Source organism: Saccoglossus kowalevskii, chromosome 21 (assembly GCF_978046115.1).
Source record: "Saccoglossus kowalevskii chromosome 21, keSacKowa6.1, whole genome shotgun sequence".
Lineage (NCBI taxonomy): Eukaryota > Metazoa > Hemichordata > Enteropneusta > Harrimaniidae > Saccoglossus > Saccoglossus kowalevskii.
In genome coordinates this window covers 25,214,135-25,234,991 of record NC_140661.1, presented here as the reverse complement: position 1 = coordinate 25,234,991, position 20,857 = coordinate 25,214,135, and the positions used below count along the sequence as shown (strand labels likewise).

The following is a 20,857-nucleotide window of genomic DNA, read 5'->3' as shown; positions in this document are numbered from 1 at the left end:
ATTTCAAGGCCTGACGTCATTTTGCTGTTTATTTATATTGAACGGTGTCTTCGGTAATTTTTAACCGATTTATACGCATTTAGCAGGTCAGTACGTGTATTTGATCTAATCGTGGTCTTCTCATTGACAATTGGATGTGCGAGCAATGATTTAAGTTAAATATTTATTGAAGTACAGGAAGTGTAATTATAGATGTAGCGTAGCAAACCAAACCAGGACGCAACCAGCGCTTGGCTGTTTCCACGCAGTTTAATATCATACATGTATTAGGAAATTTTTAAAATCAGTAAGAGAATATGATAATGAGTTATATGTGTTTTAGATAATTTCCCGTATTCCGTCAAAACACAGTTCTTCCACCGAATTAGCAAAGCACTTTTCCCCGAAATATGACAAGGCCAAATTACCCAAATAGATACCGTATTTGCTCTATTAGAAGCACATGTTCGAAAGAAGCGCTTGTAAACCATCAGTTGCATTAATTGTCTACCGGATCATTCAAATATAACTGATTTTGATAACAACCACACCACCTTTCCCTTACATACATTATAAGTGTATATGTTACAGTAATACAGTAATTATGTAATTGAGGATTGTGTAATTTTTAGCCAAACTCTCCTATAAAGATTTGTATTATTCCCTAGAGCAAAGTTGCATGAGAAATAAAAAAAAAATATTTAATGCTAGCACTGCTCGGAAAAATACTTTTAACAGTGGAACAGTTGGACTGAACATGGCACAATCCTATTACCCGGTAGTATTATTAATATAAGTACTTTATATTTGACTAATCTCCCAATATTTTTTTTCCTTTATGTAAACAAATTAGATTAAAATATTTTTCTCCCAATTACGAGACTTTTATCCATTTTTTCCCGTGTATGCCAACAAATGCATAGTAATATAAAATGTGCATAGACCTCAAAAATTGCATACTGTGGATTGTCAATATGTTTCATTGAGTTATTCTCTCCTGATTGAGACCTAGGTTTGCCACCAACTTGTGAATTCCCCAGATTTGGAGCCCTATTGAGGGAAAAAAACACTTTGCTGTAAGTCTCAGTAAGTAAGGCCCTCTCCCCAATCAGGAGACATTTTCTGAATAATGTATTTATTACAGTACTTTATTTTTTTTTACATTTGTTCTTTCGAGTTGTTGTGAAATTAGTATTAAAAATGATAGATTATCTACCAATCAGGAGACATTTGCCCTATATATCTATGTGTGTGCGAACAACTTCTATACTTATCTGTACACACTCTCAAAGTAATGTACAATTTGTTTTCAATAGCAAAGTGAAACCTAGAATGTCCAAAAAGCTCTTCACATCAAGGGTCTGACTCCCTATTAAGACCCACATTTATCTAATGCACAGATTTTAGAAAAGTGTGTCGCTAAACTTGGCAAAATTAGCCTCTTGCCATCTTTTAGAGGAAACCCTGCATCAATTTCAACATGGCAATATACCATGAAGTTCTCATTGAAAATTTTGTACATGTGTTGTGTGGGTATGGAATTCAGATTGTCTTTTTTAAATAGCAGGTGATTGTGTTTTCATTATTCTCCATCTATTTTGTTACAGAGTTACTTAATACTACTGTTGAATTACAATGAGTGCTGCACCACCACCACCAAGTTATGAGCAAGCTACAGCCGGAGAGGCCCAGTTTCCTACCTCCCCTCCCCCTGTCAATGATACATACAACACACAATATAATACTCAGTATGGTTCTGATTTTGGTCCTGGATATCCACATCAAAATGGTAGGAATTTCAATGGCGTGTTTCAATGTCTGATTCATATCCGATACAGTTTCAAAATCTTCTTGATTCTTCAAATGTGATATCCTTTTTTAAGAAATCCATCAGACATTCCAAATGTGTGTTGATGTTATAACTGCGAATACATTAAACACTTCACTTAAAAGGGGAGCCTTCCAAGCCCAGGGATTGCACCAAAGAATCATGAGACATTATTGTTTATGTTGTTTACAAAGTTAATCCATCTTTGTTATCCATTGTCATTTTAATCCAGAAAGTAAATTTGTTGTGAGATTAGGCTTTTATTAACTGGAAGTGCCTTTTTAATCATTGTAACAAGTGTGTCTACTCAGTAGCAACCCAGATACTTGACTCTCTGGTGCTTGTTCCTGCTGAGCCTATTGTTGGTTATATTGGGTGATCAGATGAGGCACTTACATAGATACATTTGGAGGGTAATTAAATCACAAGGAATTTTTGTTATAAACGGTAGGCGAAATTTCCCTTTGAAATAAATAGTGTAGAAGGATTAGCTGCTATTAATATTTATATTTAAAAGTTAGTGGGTACATATACTGGCATATTGAAAAAAGTTTAAACTAAAAGTTCTGGATACATGTGTACGTGGTCAAGAGAAAATTTTGCTCATCTTTTACAACAGATTCCATATTTTATTTAGTGAGCAACATTGTGCTTTCTGAATTTTGCTCACAACTTATTCAACCTTGTGAAAACTGATAACAATTGTAATGATCAGCCTTTTTTTTTTGCTCACATGCATCTGCATTTCTTGAGACATGATAAGTTTTATAAGACTCAATCACGCTTGGTTTACTTGTGAAGTGTAAAAATTCTGTATTTGTTTTTATTGCACTTCAGATCCAGCATATCCTCCACCAACTGCATTTGTACCCCCACCGACGACTGATTATAATCCTGATCCTGATCCGGCACCATCAAGACCTATGAATGCTGATGAAGCTGAATCAGCTGTGGAGAGTGGTGGGTTTGAATCGTCGAGTTCGTTCAGTGATAAAACAGTCAGAAGAATGTTTATCAGAAAGGTGTGTTGTGTGTTGTGTGTGTCTTGCACATAACTAGCATGTATGCTTATTGCACACTAGCCCTAGAACATGTTTGCTTATTCTACATTAGTCCTGGAAAGGAAAGACTTGCAGATTTATCATTAAGTTGTGTCAATAAGTTAAATGTATTTCATCTCTTATCATCGAATACTATTAAAACTTGTTCAGTACTTGTTTCACTTCGAGTGCTGATCGACGATTGTAATATCATACTGTGAAATCACCAACAGATTATAATCCAATAATGAAATTTACTACCGTGATGCGTTCAATAGAGTAGATTGTCGAAATTTCAGAAGCCAATAAATTATAAAAGTCTGCTAAACAATTAGATGGTTGAATTAGAAAATGTACAGTTTTGTTTGATTTCATTGATTTCAGGTTTATTTGATCCTGATGGTGCAGCTGCTTTGTACAATGGGATTCATTGCTCTCTTTGTCTTAAAGTAAGTTTCATTTGACTCTTACCATATGATATGGACATACACATGTCACAGAAATGCCAGAAACATGGTAATTGTTGTGGGGTTACATGTAACTTTAGTTAACCATTCTATCCTTTTAAATACTATTTACCTGTATTTAATAGACAAGTTTTAAGTTTCACCATTACCTCATAAACTTTGGTGTAAAATCATTTCAATTTCGTCAGCGTATGTGGGTTGATTACGCCATGTAATCAAAACACCAGGTACCAGGGATATCATTGCATACTAGAAATCAAACCATTATTCTCACAATGAAACTGACTGATGGTGCTATAACTTGAAACTCATCTATTTTAACTTTGTGGTTTTTTCAAATATTTGTCTTGCATACAATATACTCAAAATATTAATGTAAGATGACGCACATGACTTGTATGAGACACATTATTTAGAACCAGCTGATTTTGGCAGTGGATTATTAAATCATGTGTCTTGTTTCTACACGCACCACTTCACAGTTTTAGCTTTGTACCCCAAACTGGACATACAAACTTGTACTTCACTCACAGTACAATACTAAGGTCACATGCGAAATGCAATTTGATACATTAAACACAACAGCAAAAAATATAATATTTCAGTATGTGTGAATTTAATGTTCAGGCTTAAGATTTCATCATGATGGTGATGACAATATTCTAAACATTTGTTTCATTAATAATTTATGCAGCCAGATGTAGAATAGAGGTGCATATTAATCTCTTGAAAATACAAATTGTAAATACTAAATACTTTCTTAATGAATAAACTTCACAATGACCTTAATAATTTGAAAAAAGCCATCACTCAGATTGGCTAAAGATGAAAAAAACGCCATGAAAGTTCAAATAAGTGAGCAAACACAGGATTACAGTGTTTTAACATTTTTGTGTGTGCATGCATAACTATGCCTGACTATAGTCTGTCACCATTTTGCATTAAACAAAATCAAAATCAGTAATGTTATTTTATTGATGAATTGTTAATATGCGAAGTTTATTCATCAAGAAAGTATTTGATGTGTACTGATTTTATCATATTTTCAAGAAATTACTACACACTCTTATTCTACACCAAACTGTATTCTTCAGCAAAATGTATTACATTATATTTAGCAAAATGTATGTAATAATTGTTGGTAATTTAGCTAAATCAAAGCACCACAAATTCAGGCATTGAGCCAAATTTATATTTATATTTTCCCATCTGTAGTGAGGACGTGAAAATGTTTGTGTGGCGGAACTCCTGGATATATTGGATGTCATAGTGAGTATGAATGTCTTTGTTTTTCAACATAATGTATGGTTTGGGCACTCGCCTCAAACTATTAACCAGCAATTTAGTATATTTTATCAGTGGGTTATAACTAGCTTGTAAGGTTGTATCTGATTAGTTTACATAACCATAACCAGCTATCCAATCAGTGAAGGCTGTGCATATTTTTTGAGTCGGTTATAACTAGCTTGTAAGGTTGTCTCTAATTAATTTACATAACCATAACCAGCTATCCAATCAGTGAAGGTTGTGCATATTTTATAAGTGGGTTATAACTAGCTTGTAAGGTTGTATCTGATTAGTTTACATAACCATAACCAGCTATCCAATCAGTGAAGGCTGTGCATATTTTTTGAGTCGGTTATAACTAGCTTGTAAGGTTGTCTCTAATTAATTTACATAACCATAACCAGCTATCCAATCAGTGTAGGTTGTGTATATTTTATAAGTGGGTTATAACTAGCTTGTAAGGCTGTATCTGATTAGTTTACATAACCATAACCAGCTAGCCAATCATTGAAGGCTGCGCATATTTTATGAGTCGGTTATAACTAGCTTGTAAGGTTGTTTCTGATTAGTTTACATAACCATAACCAGCTAGCCAATCAGTGACGGCTGTACATGCTATATTATTGGGTTATAAGTAACTTGTTAGATTGTCTCTGATTGGCCTACACAGCCGTAACCAGCTAGCCAATCCATAAAAGCTGTGCATGTTTCATGAGTGGGTTATAAATAATTTGTTAGGGGTATCTCTAATTGGCTTACAGAGCCATAACTAGCTAGCCAATTAGGGTAGCCTTTAGGGGTATGGAGGGGCAGCTGATAGTGGTTAAAAACTAGTTGATGCCTTTGAAATCATTTATAAAGTACTAATATTTTAGGCTTTGCAACCTTCCTAGACACTTTCCCGAAAGCTTGATTAACAGATTATCAAAACACTGATGTGTGGTCGCATGGGGTGGCGCAGTTAGACTATTTCAATGCGTTTTAGGTACATAAAACATTGCAGTAACACTTGGAAGTAATGTAATACAGACATAACAATGAGAATGGATATTAACTAGTATATTAGTAATAGTACATGTAGCATTGTATTAAAAGTAATAACAATTGTATTAAAGTGGTCTATTATTTTCATAAAACATTCAAAATAGAATTAATGTTAAAATGTTAAAACGAGCATAAGTTTCCAATAATAACAATGAATAAAACATTCTGTGATAAACATTAACTCACTCAATTATTAGTTGTGCTATTGCATAAAATATCTTCTTATTAGACCTTAATTTTTTTAAATAAATCTTTGTGTAAATGATTCTCATTCAGTTTTATCAATTATATTTCGCTTTAAATTTATTGGATTGTTAGATTATGCATTTATAAAAATTTTTACATTCAGATAATTAATTATTAATTTTGTTTTACAGTGCTTTATTCATTGTATTCTTCATATTTTTGGTTTGCTGTGAGAAAATCCGTCGAAGTTATCCAACAAACGTAATCATGTTGGCACTATTTGTAAGTTTGTCTAACTTATTTCTTACAATTTAAAAAATTAACATGCCATATTTAATAGTGGTCTCAATTCTTTTCTTTTTCACAATAGTTTTTAACATGTTTAGTTCACAACAAAACATATGTCTCCTTAGTTTTCCACAGATATCTCATTGAGAGCGAGAGTGCCACATGACCCCCCAAATACCACAGAGATCCCATTGAGAGCGAGAGTGCCACCTCACCCCCAAAATACCACAGAGATCTCGTAAAGAGTTTAAGGATTCAAGAAGGATATTTTCAATAATAAGTACATTAGGGGTTGGTTGGTTGATTAATCAATCATAGTGCTATGAGTCGATCCAATTTACAGTCAGTGTTTTACAGTACTCCATAAACTTGGCTATGCTTTGGAGCAAGGTAAAACCCTTGTAGATATGTAGACTATAAAGACATAATACACACAACCAAGGATTCAAGCTATGTTTGGTACCTCAAAAGCATATCTGAGGGTGAGTTGTGTGAGCATGCTGAAGCCTCAACACTGATGTATCTTATAATAAGATAAATATATCAGTGAATAGCAGCCATGTAATAAAAAATTCCTTTTTTTTATTCATTTGTTTCATTCTCATTTCAGACACTTTGCTTGTCCTATATGGCTGGTACAATATCAAGGTGAGTATGCGCTGTACCATCAGCACTTGTAATATGCACATAATCAGAAAAAGAAAACAGTGACATTTAATGCATGTAGCCTGGCACAAATATAATTCGTATAAAAAACAAGCAACTACTTATTATTATAGATTATTCTCCTTGCATAATAGTATTAGGTTTTCTTTTATCCTCCACAAAACAAAGTTTTTCAAACAACAATAGGGTACATGTATCTGTATCTTGAATATCATTGAACACATGCTTCATTTGAAACATTGTTCTCATTAAAAAATTATAATTACAGGTCTGTATCAAAGTTTAAATAGAAATTTGTGGGTTGAATGTTAGAGATTATGTACACTATCATGCACATCATGTTTTGAGTATATTCACAGCTTTAAAGTTTCAGCATGGTTTGGGATTGAAGTTGTTGTTTAACAAGTCATTGAAAATGACACAGTTCCCGTTAAGTTCTCTTTGTGCTCGTCATATTAAAGCGGAGGGGTTGTCGCGAGCATGTCCTTGAAACTTGAGTTCCAAGTGGCGTATACAACAGATTGTTTATTTACATCAAAACACATGTTTCGTGTCATAGTAATATGGCCAAAATAAAAACAGTCGTTATTCAGCCATCTTTGATCTGATTATGAAACACACTGATATGTATGATGTATGTGCCAAATACGAATGAAAATGGTACATAAATTGTGGAAATATAGTAGTAAGGCCAAAAAGTCAGATGGCTGTCAATCGGCCATCCTTGACCATATTTTGAAACGAATTGTCATGGACATGCATCCTAACATGTATAAAGTACATGTATGTGCCAAATTTGAATGAAAACTGACAGAGCACGTCCAAGATACTGCATAAAAAAACAAAAACAAGATGCCTGCCAGTCGACCATCTTTGATCCAATTGCAAAATAAATCGTCATGGACATGTATCCTAACATGTATAATCTATGTACCAAGTTTGAATGACAACTGACAAAGCATGTCCAAAATACAACATTTTCAAAACACAAGATGGCTGCCAGTTGGCCATTTTGAATTGAATCGCTAAACCACTGCATGTGCATATGTCCCACATAAGGTACTAGGCACATGCAAAGAATGAACGGAATCGGTCCACAGGATTCTGAAATATGACGTTGGATAGACTGACACACGGACAGACGGACACACAGACGGTCGGACAGACAAACTCAGGAACTCACGGACGGTCGGGGACATGTATCCTAACATGTATGATCTATGTACTAAATTTGAATGAAAACTGACAAAGCATGTCCAAAATACGACATTTTCAAAAAACAAGATGGCTGCCAGTCGGCCATCTTTGATCCAATTGTGAAATAAATCATCATGGACATGTATTCTAACATGTATAATCTATGTACCAAGTTTGAATGAAAACTGACAAAGCATGTCCAAAATACAACATTTTCAAAAAACAAGATGGCTGCCAGTCGGCCATTTTGAATCAAATCGCTAAACCACTGCATGTGCATATGTCCCACATAAAGTACTAGGCACATGCAAAGAATGAACAGAATCGGTCCAAGGGATTCTGAGATATGACTCTGGACGGACGCACGGATGCACGGACGCACGGACACACGGACGGACGGAGACCGAATTATAAGTCCCCGTTTTCGGACTTCGTCCGAACGGGGACTAATAAAATTTACTTTTGAAAGTAAATGACATTTGAAATCATTGTACACTATTTTATGCCCCTTTTTGGTATACATTTAGTAAGAAAAGTTTTTTTCTGTAAATACACTTATTTTTTTGTCTGGTTTATCCTAATTGTTCATTGTTTTTTTGTTCGCAGTACTTACGACACCAAGTCTGTTCTGATAGCATTTGGCATCTGTGCTGTAAGTATTGTTACTCTAAATATTATAAATCTTAAAATAAATGACAATTACTCCAAATTGATACTATACTGTACATACATTCTACATTCATGTGATAAACTTTATTCATTGCCTGCTTGCAGTCATAGTTTTTCAAGCAGAAATGCTAAGAAAAACAAATTTTGTCATGCCACCAAGTTCAGTATCTGCTGAATTGTATGATACTGCATATTATTAGTTCCCGTTCGGACGGTAGTCCGAAACGGGAAGTAGTGTTTTTGGTTATGTGCGTGCGTGCGTGTGTGCGTGTGTGCGTGCGTGTGTGCGTGCGTGTGTGCGTGCGTGCATCGTCATATTTCAGACACACTTTGATGGATTCCATTCAAATTTGGTACACATACATGTCATGAAGGTATACATATGCACGTGAAGTTGTTTTGAGATTAGATCAATTTTGAGCGTTTGGCAGCTATTTTAAACCCGAAAATGTGCAGATTCTGATTAAGATGGACTATAAATTACATGCATCTAATACAAAGTTGTTTTTATGTTGTTAAATTGATGTCAATAAAGTAGTAGTATTATGTTGGTTTGTCAGAATGTTACCTTTATTCGTATTTTGTTTGATATCCTGATTTGATTATGATTGCAATAAAGATATCAGTATTTTTACCACGTACCTCGATCATGCTAAACGGGGCATGATCTTCGGGTTCAGGCAATGTGTTCTACTGTTGCATCATGGGAGCGAATTCGCTTCAATCAGGTAAATGTTAAAAAAACCTCGTGTAGGACAATTTTTTTATGGTTGCTCTGTGACTTCGCGCTGATACTGAATAGTTTGAAGATCAATAAATTATTTGGTAAGTACATGATATATTTGTAAGCACTATGATATATGAATGTTTGGGACTTGTATCTTTGCCGATCTATAGAGGTAAATTGTTCAGATTTTGACGATGTCCGTAGCCGGTGATCACTGCACTGCGATGGCCGTCATTTGTGTCAACGATCGAAATTACTGGTATTCCGGTATCTATCTTTTAACAAGTTAATTATTTTCAAAAATAATAAGTTTTCTGTGATCGATTTTTTTTGTCTGATGGGCGCATTTTTTTTATTTTGGGTGGAATGTATGTGAGAATATTTTGTCAACATTCTCATTTTAACGATGTCTCGCCATGTCACAGTCCATGTTCTGGATGTTAGTCGGCAACGGTCGACAGGGTGATTTTAGGGATGTGCAAAGCAGGCAGATTTGTAGAAATTGACATCGGCAAATGCTGTATTTGAAAAAAAATCACTGTGATGGAACAATGAAATTTCGTAGCAAGTTGGAAAGATCTTGGAGGTTTGTATCGTCACGTCATCGCGTCCCGAAGACTGGCTACACTATTCAAAGTGCACTGTCAATATATATGACACGGTCAGAACAACTGAATGGTTTAAAATTTTATTATTTTGACGATGTAACTGGGTGTTTATCTAACTGCAATTTTTAAATGACCTGAATTAGTGTACCGGTACGTTAATATCGTGACGACCTTCAGTGCTTTTCGTGAACACGGACGCCATCTTTAATATTTTAAGTCCGTCTTGTTGCTGTCACAGCGCCATCTACGTCCAATGTGACTTGTTTGAACCTATTTGTTTAAATGTACTTTTTTTTGCTTTTTTACAGGATCTGTGTTTAAAAGAAGATTTTTTTGTCTTTCAATTTTTTCTTTATTTAGTACTGTACTCCTCTCACCAACTGCTTTAGAGAGGCTTGCAGGTGTCAGTTGTTAACGTACTGTCACATACACTGCTTACCAAAGTACTCCAGATTGAACCAGTATACATTATACCATTATATACCATATCTTTACCATACTATTAGTACCATATAAATCCAATATTATATTATATTACAGAGAAGACTTTCTGACTGAGAAATCATGCATATAGAACTTTGTATTTGGTCTTCTGAATTTGTCATTGTATACAAACTAAAGTTTGTAATAAAAAGATTTTTTCCTGTATGGATTATGCAACTTTATTTGTACTATATGAGAATGATTCTGTTGCTAAGTGGTGATATAGAAAACAATCCTGGTCCTACTTCAAACTGTGACATAACAGGTCAAGGTAAATTAGTGATTGCAGGTAATGTTAATCAAGGTTCACCTAAATATTTGGGTACCACATCTGGAGCCAGTACATGCATGACAAACAGTCTTGTAGTCCTGGTATATTCAATGATTATGGATGCTGCTAACTGGAACAGTGCGAATATTGATAACATATAGATATAGGGCAATTGTTGCATTTAAAACTTTATCCTAACAGGCATACCAAAGATTCTAGTACGTATTTACAGGTTGCTGATTTAAATAGTTGCATTTCATTTGGACCATATCATTTTAGCTGTATTCCATGCACATCAATTGTTGGGTGCCTTGCTGAAGTTGACTTTGACATTGACAGTGCATTAAAACATGTTTTTGAAAGTACTGCTCATGCCATTATTATTGTCAAAGACTATGGGTTGGGCATATTTACCTATAAGACTATGTTCTATGTTTTTGTTTCACATAGCAGAAATGGCCAAGGTTACATGGATAGTGATGGAAATGCTGTTTTGGTTGTTCTTCATAATTTAATTCAAGTTGCTGCCCATATCCAACACTTAACCACCACTTTAACCAAACAATCTCTTGATGTCGTAGCATTTGAAATTACCCCATTCCAACTTAATAAGTTGAACAGTCGCTCAAACTTAAGTTGCAATCTGTCATCAATAGTTATCTGAAATTCTAAAACCACCATATATCCCTGGACAGCTAGTTGAAAGATTTGATGCTACGTGAAGCCTTTCACCTGAAAGATTACTAATTGTACCACTTTTGGTCATGTGACCATTTTTTTGGCCCCTCCAGATAACTATACTTGTACTGAAGAGGTGCACGTAATTTTAAAACTGGAGAAGCAGGGTGAGGATAAGTGAGGGTGCCACTTGCACACTCTCACCAGCACGTTTATTAACTGCTATTAAAAACAGACCTCTCAAATTGACCAACTTAACGCTGAAGTTGATGAGGAGATGGAGTTTTCTCTTAACTTTCAAAAATTGGAAAAAGAAGGGGGTATGCACTCACAACCAGAACAGCTACAGCCTCTAACGAGATATTGCGATTTTTTGGGAGAAAAAAGGGTCATATTGACGTAAAGTGGTATGCATTGAATAGTTATGAGCAAATGAAAAAGTTTTTTATGTAAATTAAGTTTGGCAATGTGACCGATTGCAAATCAAACATTTGTTCTCGTACTTGCTTTAAAGTATAGGTTTACAGTTTTTGTCTGCTAACACAGGATTTTTACCTGAAAACCTACACTTTCTCCTTGTGTTTCTAATGCTTACTTAACTATCAATACACTGCCATATTACATTCCAATCATAAACGTCCCTTTAAGTACATTGCTGTATACACTGAAGAATAAAGTAAGCTATACATTTGGAAATCTGATTTAAAGTGTGATAATTGTCGCACCACGCATGCACGATATATATGGGTTTCATATAAACAAAAATGGCGACTTTGACTGATGTGCAGATCAAAGAGTACAAACTGAGACGTTACCAAGCTTTATTTGGGTATTTTTTACGTGGTTGGATTTAAGGTATCAAAGAAGTCACAGGCAATAATTAGTACAAGTCTGGCGACCAGGTCAAAGTTCATACTTGCGCATTGGATTTTGGAAAAATCTGTTTATCAACACTAATGTCGCACATGCACAACACGACGACTACCTCCCTGTAATTTGCCTTCAAACTTGTTCACTGTGAACCAAATTTGGTGTTTTTTCATGTCATTGCACCCAGTAGTCAGTTTCAAGTATTTATACAGGCATAACCTGTATTTGAAGGGTTTTTTAGCACTTTGTATATACTTGAAAATTGTCAAGACCAAGTTTAGAACATGAAGATCAATTTTAACAGTTTGAACGGGAACTGTGTCATTTTCAATGACTTGTTATACATCTGTCACCGTAATGCTTACAGCGTGCTGTAATTTTGCAATATTTTATGGGTTTTTTTCATCCTACCATATTAGGAAATGCGAATTCCAAATATGGAATGATTATGCACGTAAGCGTCCTTTAATAATAGTAATAAAAACAAAAATGGCTGCCACCAAAGTTTTAGCAGACTCTACACAAAAAGGTTTGCTGATTATGTTCTAAACATTTTGAATTTTGGCATTCCCATGGTGTATTCTTGGAAGGAAAAGATGTATAATAATAAGGTTATTACGAGAATACTTCAAAGTATGCACTCAGACAGTACAATACTCCAGCTGTACTGTCTTTGTGCATACTTTGAGGTATTCTCGTAATAACCTTATGTAATAAACACCTCTCTCCTAAGTAAATGGTCAATGAATGCTAAAATCATACCTACTGTTACCTTCCCACCTCAACAATAGTAGGTTGGATTTTAGTATTAAGTAAATTAAACCCTTTGTTTGGAAGGGGGTGCTTTATACGTTATCATACTTACCCGGTACCATATTTATCTGAAAGATAGACCACTGCAACATATCGCCCATTGGCAATGTTTCAGCACAGGGGCGATCATTTGGTGCCACAAAAAATAAATATCGAATAAAAACATGGTAGTAAAAATAATAGTTTTTTTTTCAGAGCATGCAATAATAGGATACAAATCCACATTGGCAGATTTAGCGAGACTTTCTCACATAATGACAGTGTCGGTCCGATGAAGCTTTGTAGAAAGAATTCTGCCAAGTTGGTTGTTAGAATAATTTAAACGCAATCAGAAATTCAAAATCACACAGCTGTAGTGACACAGGGTCAAGCAGCTATCCAATCAAAGACATGAATTCACACATCTGGTCCCTCATGGCAACCATATATCTTGTATGGTAGTGATAAACATTTCAACAACATGGTGCCAAAGTCATAGACCACTTTCCTGGAAGTCATGGCGGAAAATACAAAAATCTCAATTTGTTGATAGTTGATAGAGGGAAATTTTATTTTCGTGATGTTGAAAGTTACACTCAGAAGCACAATATCACACGTGCAAGTTTACGCTAGATTCCAAAATATTAATGGTATGCGCAGCCATACGAAACGCTGTATCTTCTGGAAAAGTAGTATATTCAAACTGTAAGAGCATTGATTTCTACTTCTGCTGTGATGACTGAGGAAATGTTCCGATTTATAACAATAAAGTTTTATTACAAATTCATTTTTTGCTGATAAAGTAATAAAAGAAAGGTAACAAGTAGAAAAACAGAATGTTAAATAACATAAGATCAGGCAGTATAAATAATAATGCGGTTTGTATTTTGCAAAACACACTTTCAGATATTGTGTCTAAAGTATTGATTGTTTGTATGTTATTATATTCATGCTTGAATAGTACGGTAATCAATGTTTGTAACACCATTATAAAGCAAGTAAGTTATTCTCCTGTGAAACTGTGTTACTGTGTGTTTGCTATTGAGCAAATCATGTTGTCCTTAGATTTTTGTTTTGAATAATTTTCCCATTGTAGGATCTACTCAACCAATTTGTAATTTGTTTACAGGGAGTGTGTCTCGGAGTGACAATCTTTTCCATACAGACAAAGTTTGATTTCACTACTTGTGGCAGTGTACTGTTCATGTGCTCACTTGCTCTCTTCCTGTTTGGCTTTATTTGTATCTTCACCTACAACAACATCTTACAGACTGTCTATGCTGGACTTGGAGCTTTGTTGTTCTCAGCGGTAAGTTAAAAACATATCTGTCTAAGCCAAACTCATATAAGACTGAGCAAATTGCTTACATTACAGGATGATCAACAGAATCCCTATAAACCTTATATTTGTGAAATTTTCTCAGTGAGGAGTCTAAATTTTCAGCAAGGAGCCATGGTTTCTCAGTGAGAAGCCCAGGTTTCTCAGTAAATAGCCCAAGTTCTCAGTGAGAAGCCCAGGTTTCTCAGTGAATAGCCCAGGTTTCTCAGTGAATAGCCCAGGTTTCTCATCTAGGAGCCCAAGTTTCTCAGTGAGGAGCCCTGGTTTCTCAGTGAGGAGCCCAGGTTTCTCAGTGAAATTATCAATCTGAGAAACATTCCTAATACACCTGTTTCAAACTGGTTTATCGGAATTAATCAAATTATAGCAGTTCACCTAATAGCGATACTGGTAAACCAAATTTGCTATGTGTGCTTGTTTCCATGAAGACCTAAATTTAAATGTATTGACTTACATTTACTGTATCTAAACAGTCATTGATGAGGTTTTATACTCTGCATAAATAATAAGGGATCTTGCATTAATAGAATGTATGAATCATACTGTCATGTTTTCTATTCTAAATGTTACTTTGGTTTTCAGAGTCTGAAGTCTCACATACTACATCATTAATGTTATTTCTGCCAGAATTTTGAAATGTACATCCCAAATTAATTGGATGCATATATGTTATGTTTGCATAAAACAATAAAGTGATACATCCCATGTATACTCACACAATATAAATGTACATGTACTTTGTCAATACAGTTCCTGGCATTTGACACACAACTAATTATTGGTGGTAAGCGCTACGAAATAAGTCCTGAAGATTACGTATTTGCTGCTTTGAACCTCTATATCGATATGGTGTATATATTTCTCTTTCTCCTGCGTCTGGTTGGCGGTAGTTCAAACAGTTAAACGGGATGATTGAAAGAAGACAAGATTCTGATAGATAAGGAGTCGACCATTGAAATTTTGATCAAAAGATATTTGAGAGAACAGAATGATGAATTTTGTATAACAGTAGTCATAGTAAACATTACATCAAAGTGAAAAGGAATATTAGCCCTTTCCAAATTTCAATCGGTTGATCCTGAAGTAGTGTTCTCATTGACAGTCATTTGTACTGGTAACAGGGTTGTCTCACTGGATGGATAGAACACATACATTAAGAAATAAATATGAATATACAGTTCACAGAAAAAATATTGTAAGATTTTAGTATTGTGAATATTTCTGTCATGAAATGGTTATATAGTACTTAATATGTTAAAGCACTACAGTCGTTGTGTAGCGTCGTGTTCGATATGGGATCCATAGTGATGTATAAAATGTGTGTAAAATACATTATTTGTTTACATGAAATTCGAACACGCGTTGTTTGACAACTGTAGCGCTTTAATTAAACTTAAGATGACCCTGGTACTGCCAGTGTCCATTTTTTGTAATAAAATAATCCTAAAAATAATTCTGAAAATTATTGTTAATAATCAGATCTAAAATAATTATTGAATGTAGTATTTAATTATAGCAATGTTATGACTTGCTGACACTTGTGGTTTGTAACATGGCTGGATTGCAGTATACATGATCTATATTGCTTTCGTTGAACAAACATCATGATTTAAAAAAACCTTTGGAATGTAAATGCATGAATGTAAAGTCATGTTGAACCTACCGGTTTGTCGGTTTTGCTGTTGATATCAACACAAATGATAAACATATCTATTATTTCAAAGGCTTTTAAAAGTTGTACTCAGAGATATTTATATAACTTGGTGTTATGAAGTGTAATTTGTGATGTTCTAAATGTGTGCAACAAAATTATACTAATTAATCAAATGTCAATGATTTCCATTGAAATGATATCTGAACATTAGCAAACAGTTTGGCAAACCATTTGATTTTGTGTTTCCTAGGCTAATGCTTTTCGATACGGATCTAATATGCCTGGATTTGCATGAGAAAATCAAATATTAATTCATATTCATATGATAAAATGTTTCACAAAAGTACCCATTACCCCATTAATGCATGAATAACTTCGGAGTGCAATGTAAGACACAATCAGCGTCTGCAATTTGGGTTAGATGGTTTTAAGCCTTTTCTGATTCATAGAATATTTTGACAGAATACATTTTCCAAATGTATTGATTCAGAGGCTTGACAATTTTTATTACACGGTGAATATATATTTAATTTATATCTGATTCTGTGCTGTAGTGAATTATGTATTCTATTATTGCTTTTGATGTGGCTTTAATTAACCACCCAGTGGTATGTACAGGAAAATAACCAATATATTATAGAACCGGAGATAAACCTGCTATTTTTGGTTCTTCCGTGTAAAGAACTAAAAAATGACACCAAAATTTCCAGTTCTTCAATACCTGAGTTTGATATAATTATGCTATGAGTAAAAATAGTTAATTGTAATATTATTATAATCAAATATTGTACAATCAAATCTTAATTTAGTTTATTTAAACCACTTTTCATTCATTATTTATTCATATATTGCATTATCCAAACAAAATAACAATAATAATCCTAAAAATAATTCTGAAAATTATTGTTAATAATCAGATCTAAAATAATTATTGAATGTAGTATTTAATTATAGCAATGTTATGACTTGCTGACACTTGTGGTTTGTAACATGGCTGGATTGCAGTATACATGATCTATATTGCTTTCGTTGAACAAACATCATGAGTTAAAAAAAACCTTTGGAATGTAAATGCATGAATGTAAAGTCATGTTGAACCTACCGGTATGTCGGTTTTGCTGTTGATATCAACACAAATGATAAACATATCTATTATTTCAAAGGCTTTTAAAAGTTGTACTCAGAGATATTTATATAACTTGGTGTTATGAAGTGTAATTTGTGATGTTCTAAATGTGTGCAACAAAATTATACTAATTAATCAAATGTCAATGATTTCCATTGAAATGATATCTGAACATTAGCAAACAGTTTGGCAAACCATTTGATTTTGTGTTTCCTAGGCTAATGCTTTTCGATACGAATCTAATATGCCTGGATTTGCATGAGAAAATCAAATATTAATTCATATTCATATGATAAAATGTTTCACAAAAGTACCCATTACCCCAATAATGCATGAATAACTTTGGAGTGCAATGTAAGACACAATCAGTGTCTGCAATTTGGGTTAGATGGTTTTAAGCCTTTTCTGATTCATAGAATATTTTGACAGAATACATTTTCCAAATGTATTGATTCAGAGGCTTGACAATTTTTATTACACGGTGAATATATATTTAATTTATATCTAATTCTGTGCTGTAGTGAATTATGTATTCTATTATTGCTTTTGATGTGGCTTTAATTAACCACCCAGTGGTATGTACAGGAAAATAACCAATATATTATAGAATCGGAGATAAACCTGCTATTTTTGGTTCTTCCGTGTAAAGAACTAAAAAATGACACCAAAATTTCCAGTTCTTCAATACCTGAGTTTGATATAATTATGCTATGAGTAAAAATAGTTAATTGTAATATTATTATAATCAAATATTGTACAATCAAATCTTAATTTAGTTTATTTAAACCACTTTTCATTCATTATTTATTCATATATTGCATTATCCAAACAAAATAACTCTGCACATAAAGTAAATATAAATAAAGGCATATGAAAAATCTTATAAACACATGCAAGATTCAAACTCACGACCACTGCAATGCGCCTTACCACTGTAAGTAGATACGCACCTCAGTACGCCACAATCGCTGACGTAAAATAATCGTCTCCATAAAGAAATGCTTATTTTCAACAAAACATTACTACAGAATTGTTTATTTCATAAAGCTTTTATCTAGAGTAAGTTAGTACAAAAGAAGGAGGAATCAGTGTTGGGTTCAAACATGACAGTGAATGTGTATATATGTTGCATGACTTAATTAATTACTTGTAATAAACATTGTAACTATACTTTTGATAAGACTGAACTAAACTAATGCATTGGTATACCATTATACTATTTAATTTTCTTTGCTATTGAAATTAATAATTTAACGGCATTTATGAGGACAACATTTTCTGAATATTAATACGACTCAAAGATCAAAAATGCTACAAAATGTTTGAGTTTTCCCAAATGCTGAGTCATTTATCTATCACAAACGTTGCATGGTTTATAGTGTAATAATTATACTGTTAGTTGAAGTTAACTTGATTGTTTGACATACAATTTTGTCTCCTGTTCTTTAAATAGATACATTTTTTATAATTATATGAATGTTACTTAATGTACTTGTAGACAAGAATTGTTTGATTGTACCAGTCACCTAACAGCTGAATTTCTGGTTCTCCAGTTGCTGAATACCATGTGTTAATGCACTTCTGACTATCTTGAATATATAGCTACTCCAAACCTGTGCTGTAGAAACCCAGTTGCCTCTGAAAATTTAGGAAATATTTGTAAAATAAAGTGTACTGTGAGTATATAACTGAACAAAATGTAACTTTTTAAAATGTGGTATCCATGCATATATTTTCAAAGTAGGTAAACTTCCTCCCAACTCAGTAGCCAAGCTGCCAAAAAACTAGAAACTTGACTGTTGACATATATACATATATTTACCTTATTTAAGAACCTTTTTTTTTAGCAACTTGTAGGATTAATTAGTTCCTGTAATAGATGTAGAGCTGGTAGATAGTTGCAAAGTTTGTTGAGGCTGATTTTTTTTTTTACAATGAGAAAAGTTTTTTTTAAATTTAACCCACAAGTAATTTACATGTGAATAGCTTGTACTTAATGTATATATTATAATTCTACTGATGTATTTTATCAGAGTATTTTTGAATTGTAACAGGCCTTCTGTCTGGTTATTAGATTAATTCGGATATCACCTGAAAATGGAGTTAGTGAGTACAGGTCTGTGTATTGTAAACTGTTAAGAGTATATACATTTTAGTGATTTAATATTGTTGCTGCAAACTGTAGAAATGTCATGATTATGTCTCCCATAATGCATTGTACTTGTGCTAAGGCCAGGTGTGTGCTTATGCATTGCATGTTCATTTCAACATTCTACTCACTTTGTGTGTTCATTTCGTAGTACAGGGGTCATTTTGGCTTTCATTAAAAAAAGGAAACATAAATGAAAAAAAAAGCACAACCGCTTTAAACAGGTTTCAAGTATTTTTAAACAGAGGCTGTTTATGTACATTTGTTATGTTACTGTGGTTTTGTATTATTATTTTTTGAAATGCTATCATATGTCGCAAAATTTTATGGTTTTTACACTATTAAGCTTTGTCCTCTAGAAAAATATAGAAAACTGGCGTTTGCATAAATTATGCTAATTGGTACTATTTGCTTCAGATTGTACTGTCTACCGGGTAATATGCACTTTATTCAAATTTTATAGTCACATAAACGACGGTCTGCAATAAAAAATGTGTTTTAAAAGTGTTTTAAAATGAATTGTGACAGGTTTATGTTGATTTGTTTCTGTTTTGTAGTTGTACCAAAAAATGGAAGGGAAAATTTTCCCAATTATTGTATTGTGTTATCTATTTATCTATTTTTTTTTTGGCTTGCTGTTTTGAAATAATGGGAAAGTCATAGTAGTGGCAATTTTTTTTTTTTTTTTTTTACTTTTGAATAATTATAATTTTTTCTGTGCTTTTTTTCAGCATTTTCTTATTATCTCACATTGTTCTGTGAATGTTATCAATACAGGGTGTCTTTTTTCATATTTTTTTTCTACATTGTAATAAGGTGATTACTATCATACATTCTGTATGTATAGATGACCTTCCCCACCCTATGCTATGATCTTCCAACCATATGCTGTGATCTTCAAGTACCCTACCTTTTGTAGTCCATCTTTCCATCTTATGCTGTGATTTGCTCCAACTATGTAATGATATCCCCACCCTATGCTATGATCTGCCTGCCCCTAAATATACAGGGCAAGTGTAGTTTAACTATGTTTTTATTATTTTTAATCTTTAAAAATGATTAGTTTCATATATGTATCTTGAACTATCTGTGATATGACATGTATTGTGGATATTCCATGTTACATTTCACCTACTTGGACAATAAAGTATCTTTCTCCCTGACAAGACAGAATAATCTACAATACTATTTTTCTGATAGTTTCATTGATTGGAATATGGTGAAAAGAAATTGTTTTGATACATGATTGTACCGATATTAAAATTAAAACTCTGCCTTGATGTCTTCCTCTTTCCATCACTTCCGTACAGCAATACAATTAAACTATCCTGTTTTTATTTCTTTATGATACAATTTGTCTAATCAAATAAAATCTATGGTTCTCGTTGCATCTTACTTATGCTGATAACTTTTGTCACATTCAAAAACGCATGAATCACTATATATTTCTGCATTGTGTTCGGAAAACGATCAGCGTCTTATAGAAACATGCTATCAATTTCATTTTGA

At 33.5% G+C, this 20,857-nt stretch overlaps 2 protein-coding genes and 1 long non-coding RNA gene across 3 annotated transcripts in view; 2 read left to right on the top strand and 1 right to left on the bottom strand.

Moving 5' to 3' along the window:
* Positions 1–20,857, bottom strand: part of LOC102800832 (uncharacterized) — a 46,477-nt gene that overhangs the window by 15,170 nt on the left and 10,450 nt on the right. The gene's annotated exons all lie outside the window — the stretch shown is intronic.
* LOC102801921 (protein lifeguard 2-like) lies at positions 4–20,743 on the top strand. The gene is made up of 10 exons (XM_006823961.3): positions 4–86; positions 1,587–1,768; positions 2,645–2,829; positions 3,232–3,296; positions 4,530–4,583; positions 6,023–6,113; positions 6,730–6,767; positions 8,589–8,634; positions 14,210–14,389; positions 15,170–20,743. The coding sequence occupies exons 2-10, from the start codon at positions 1,615–1,617 to the stop codon at positions 15,320–15,322; spliced, it is 966 nt and encodes a 321-aa protein (XP_006824024.2). The 5' UTR covers positions 4–86; positions 1,587–1,614; the 3' UTR covers positions 15,323–20,743.
* On the top strand, positions 8,794–10,651 carry LOC146729819 (uncharacterized). Its single transcript, XR_014928088.1, has 2 exons — positions 8,794–9,476; positions 10,295–10,651. It is a non-coding gene; the product is annotated as an uncharacterized LOC146729819 (long non-coding RNA).

Bases quoted from the DNA above. Each gene is read 5' to 3' on its own strand.
- LOC102801921 (XM_006823961.3), top strand. From the start codon at position 1,615: ATGAGTGCTGCACCACCACCACCAAGTTATGAGCAAGCTACAGCCGGA. The intron at 6,114-6,729 runs GTAAGTTTGTCT...TTCTCATTTCAG, and splicing joins TAATCATGTTGGCACTATTT to ACACTTTGCTTGTCCTATAT. The intron at 6,768-8,588 runs GTGAGTATGCGC...TTTTGTTCGCAG, and splicing joins ATGGCTGGTACAATATCAAG to TACTTACGACACCAAGTCTG.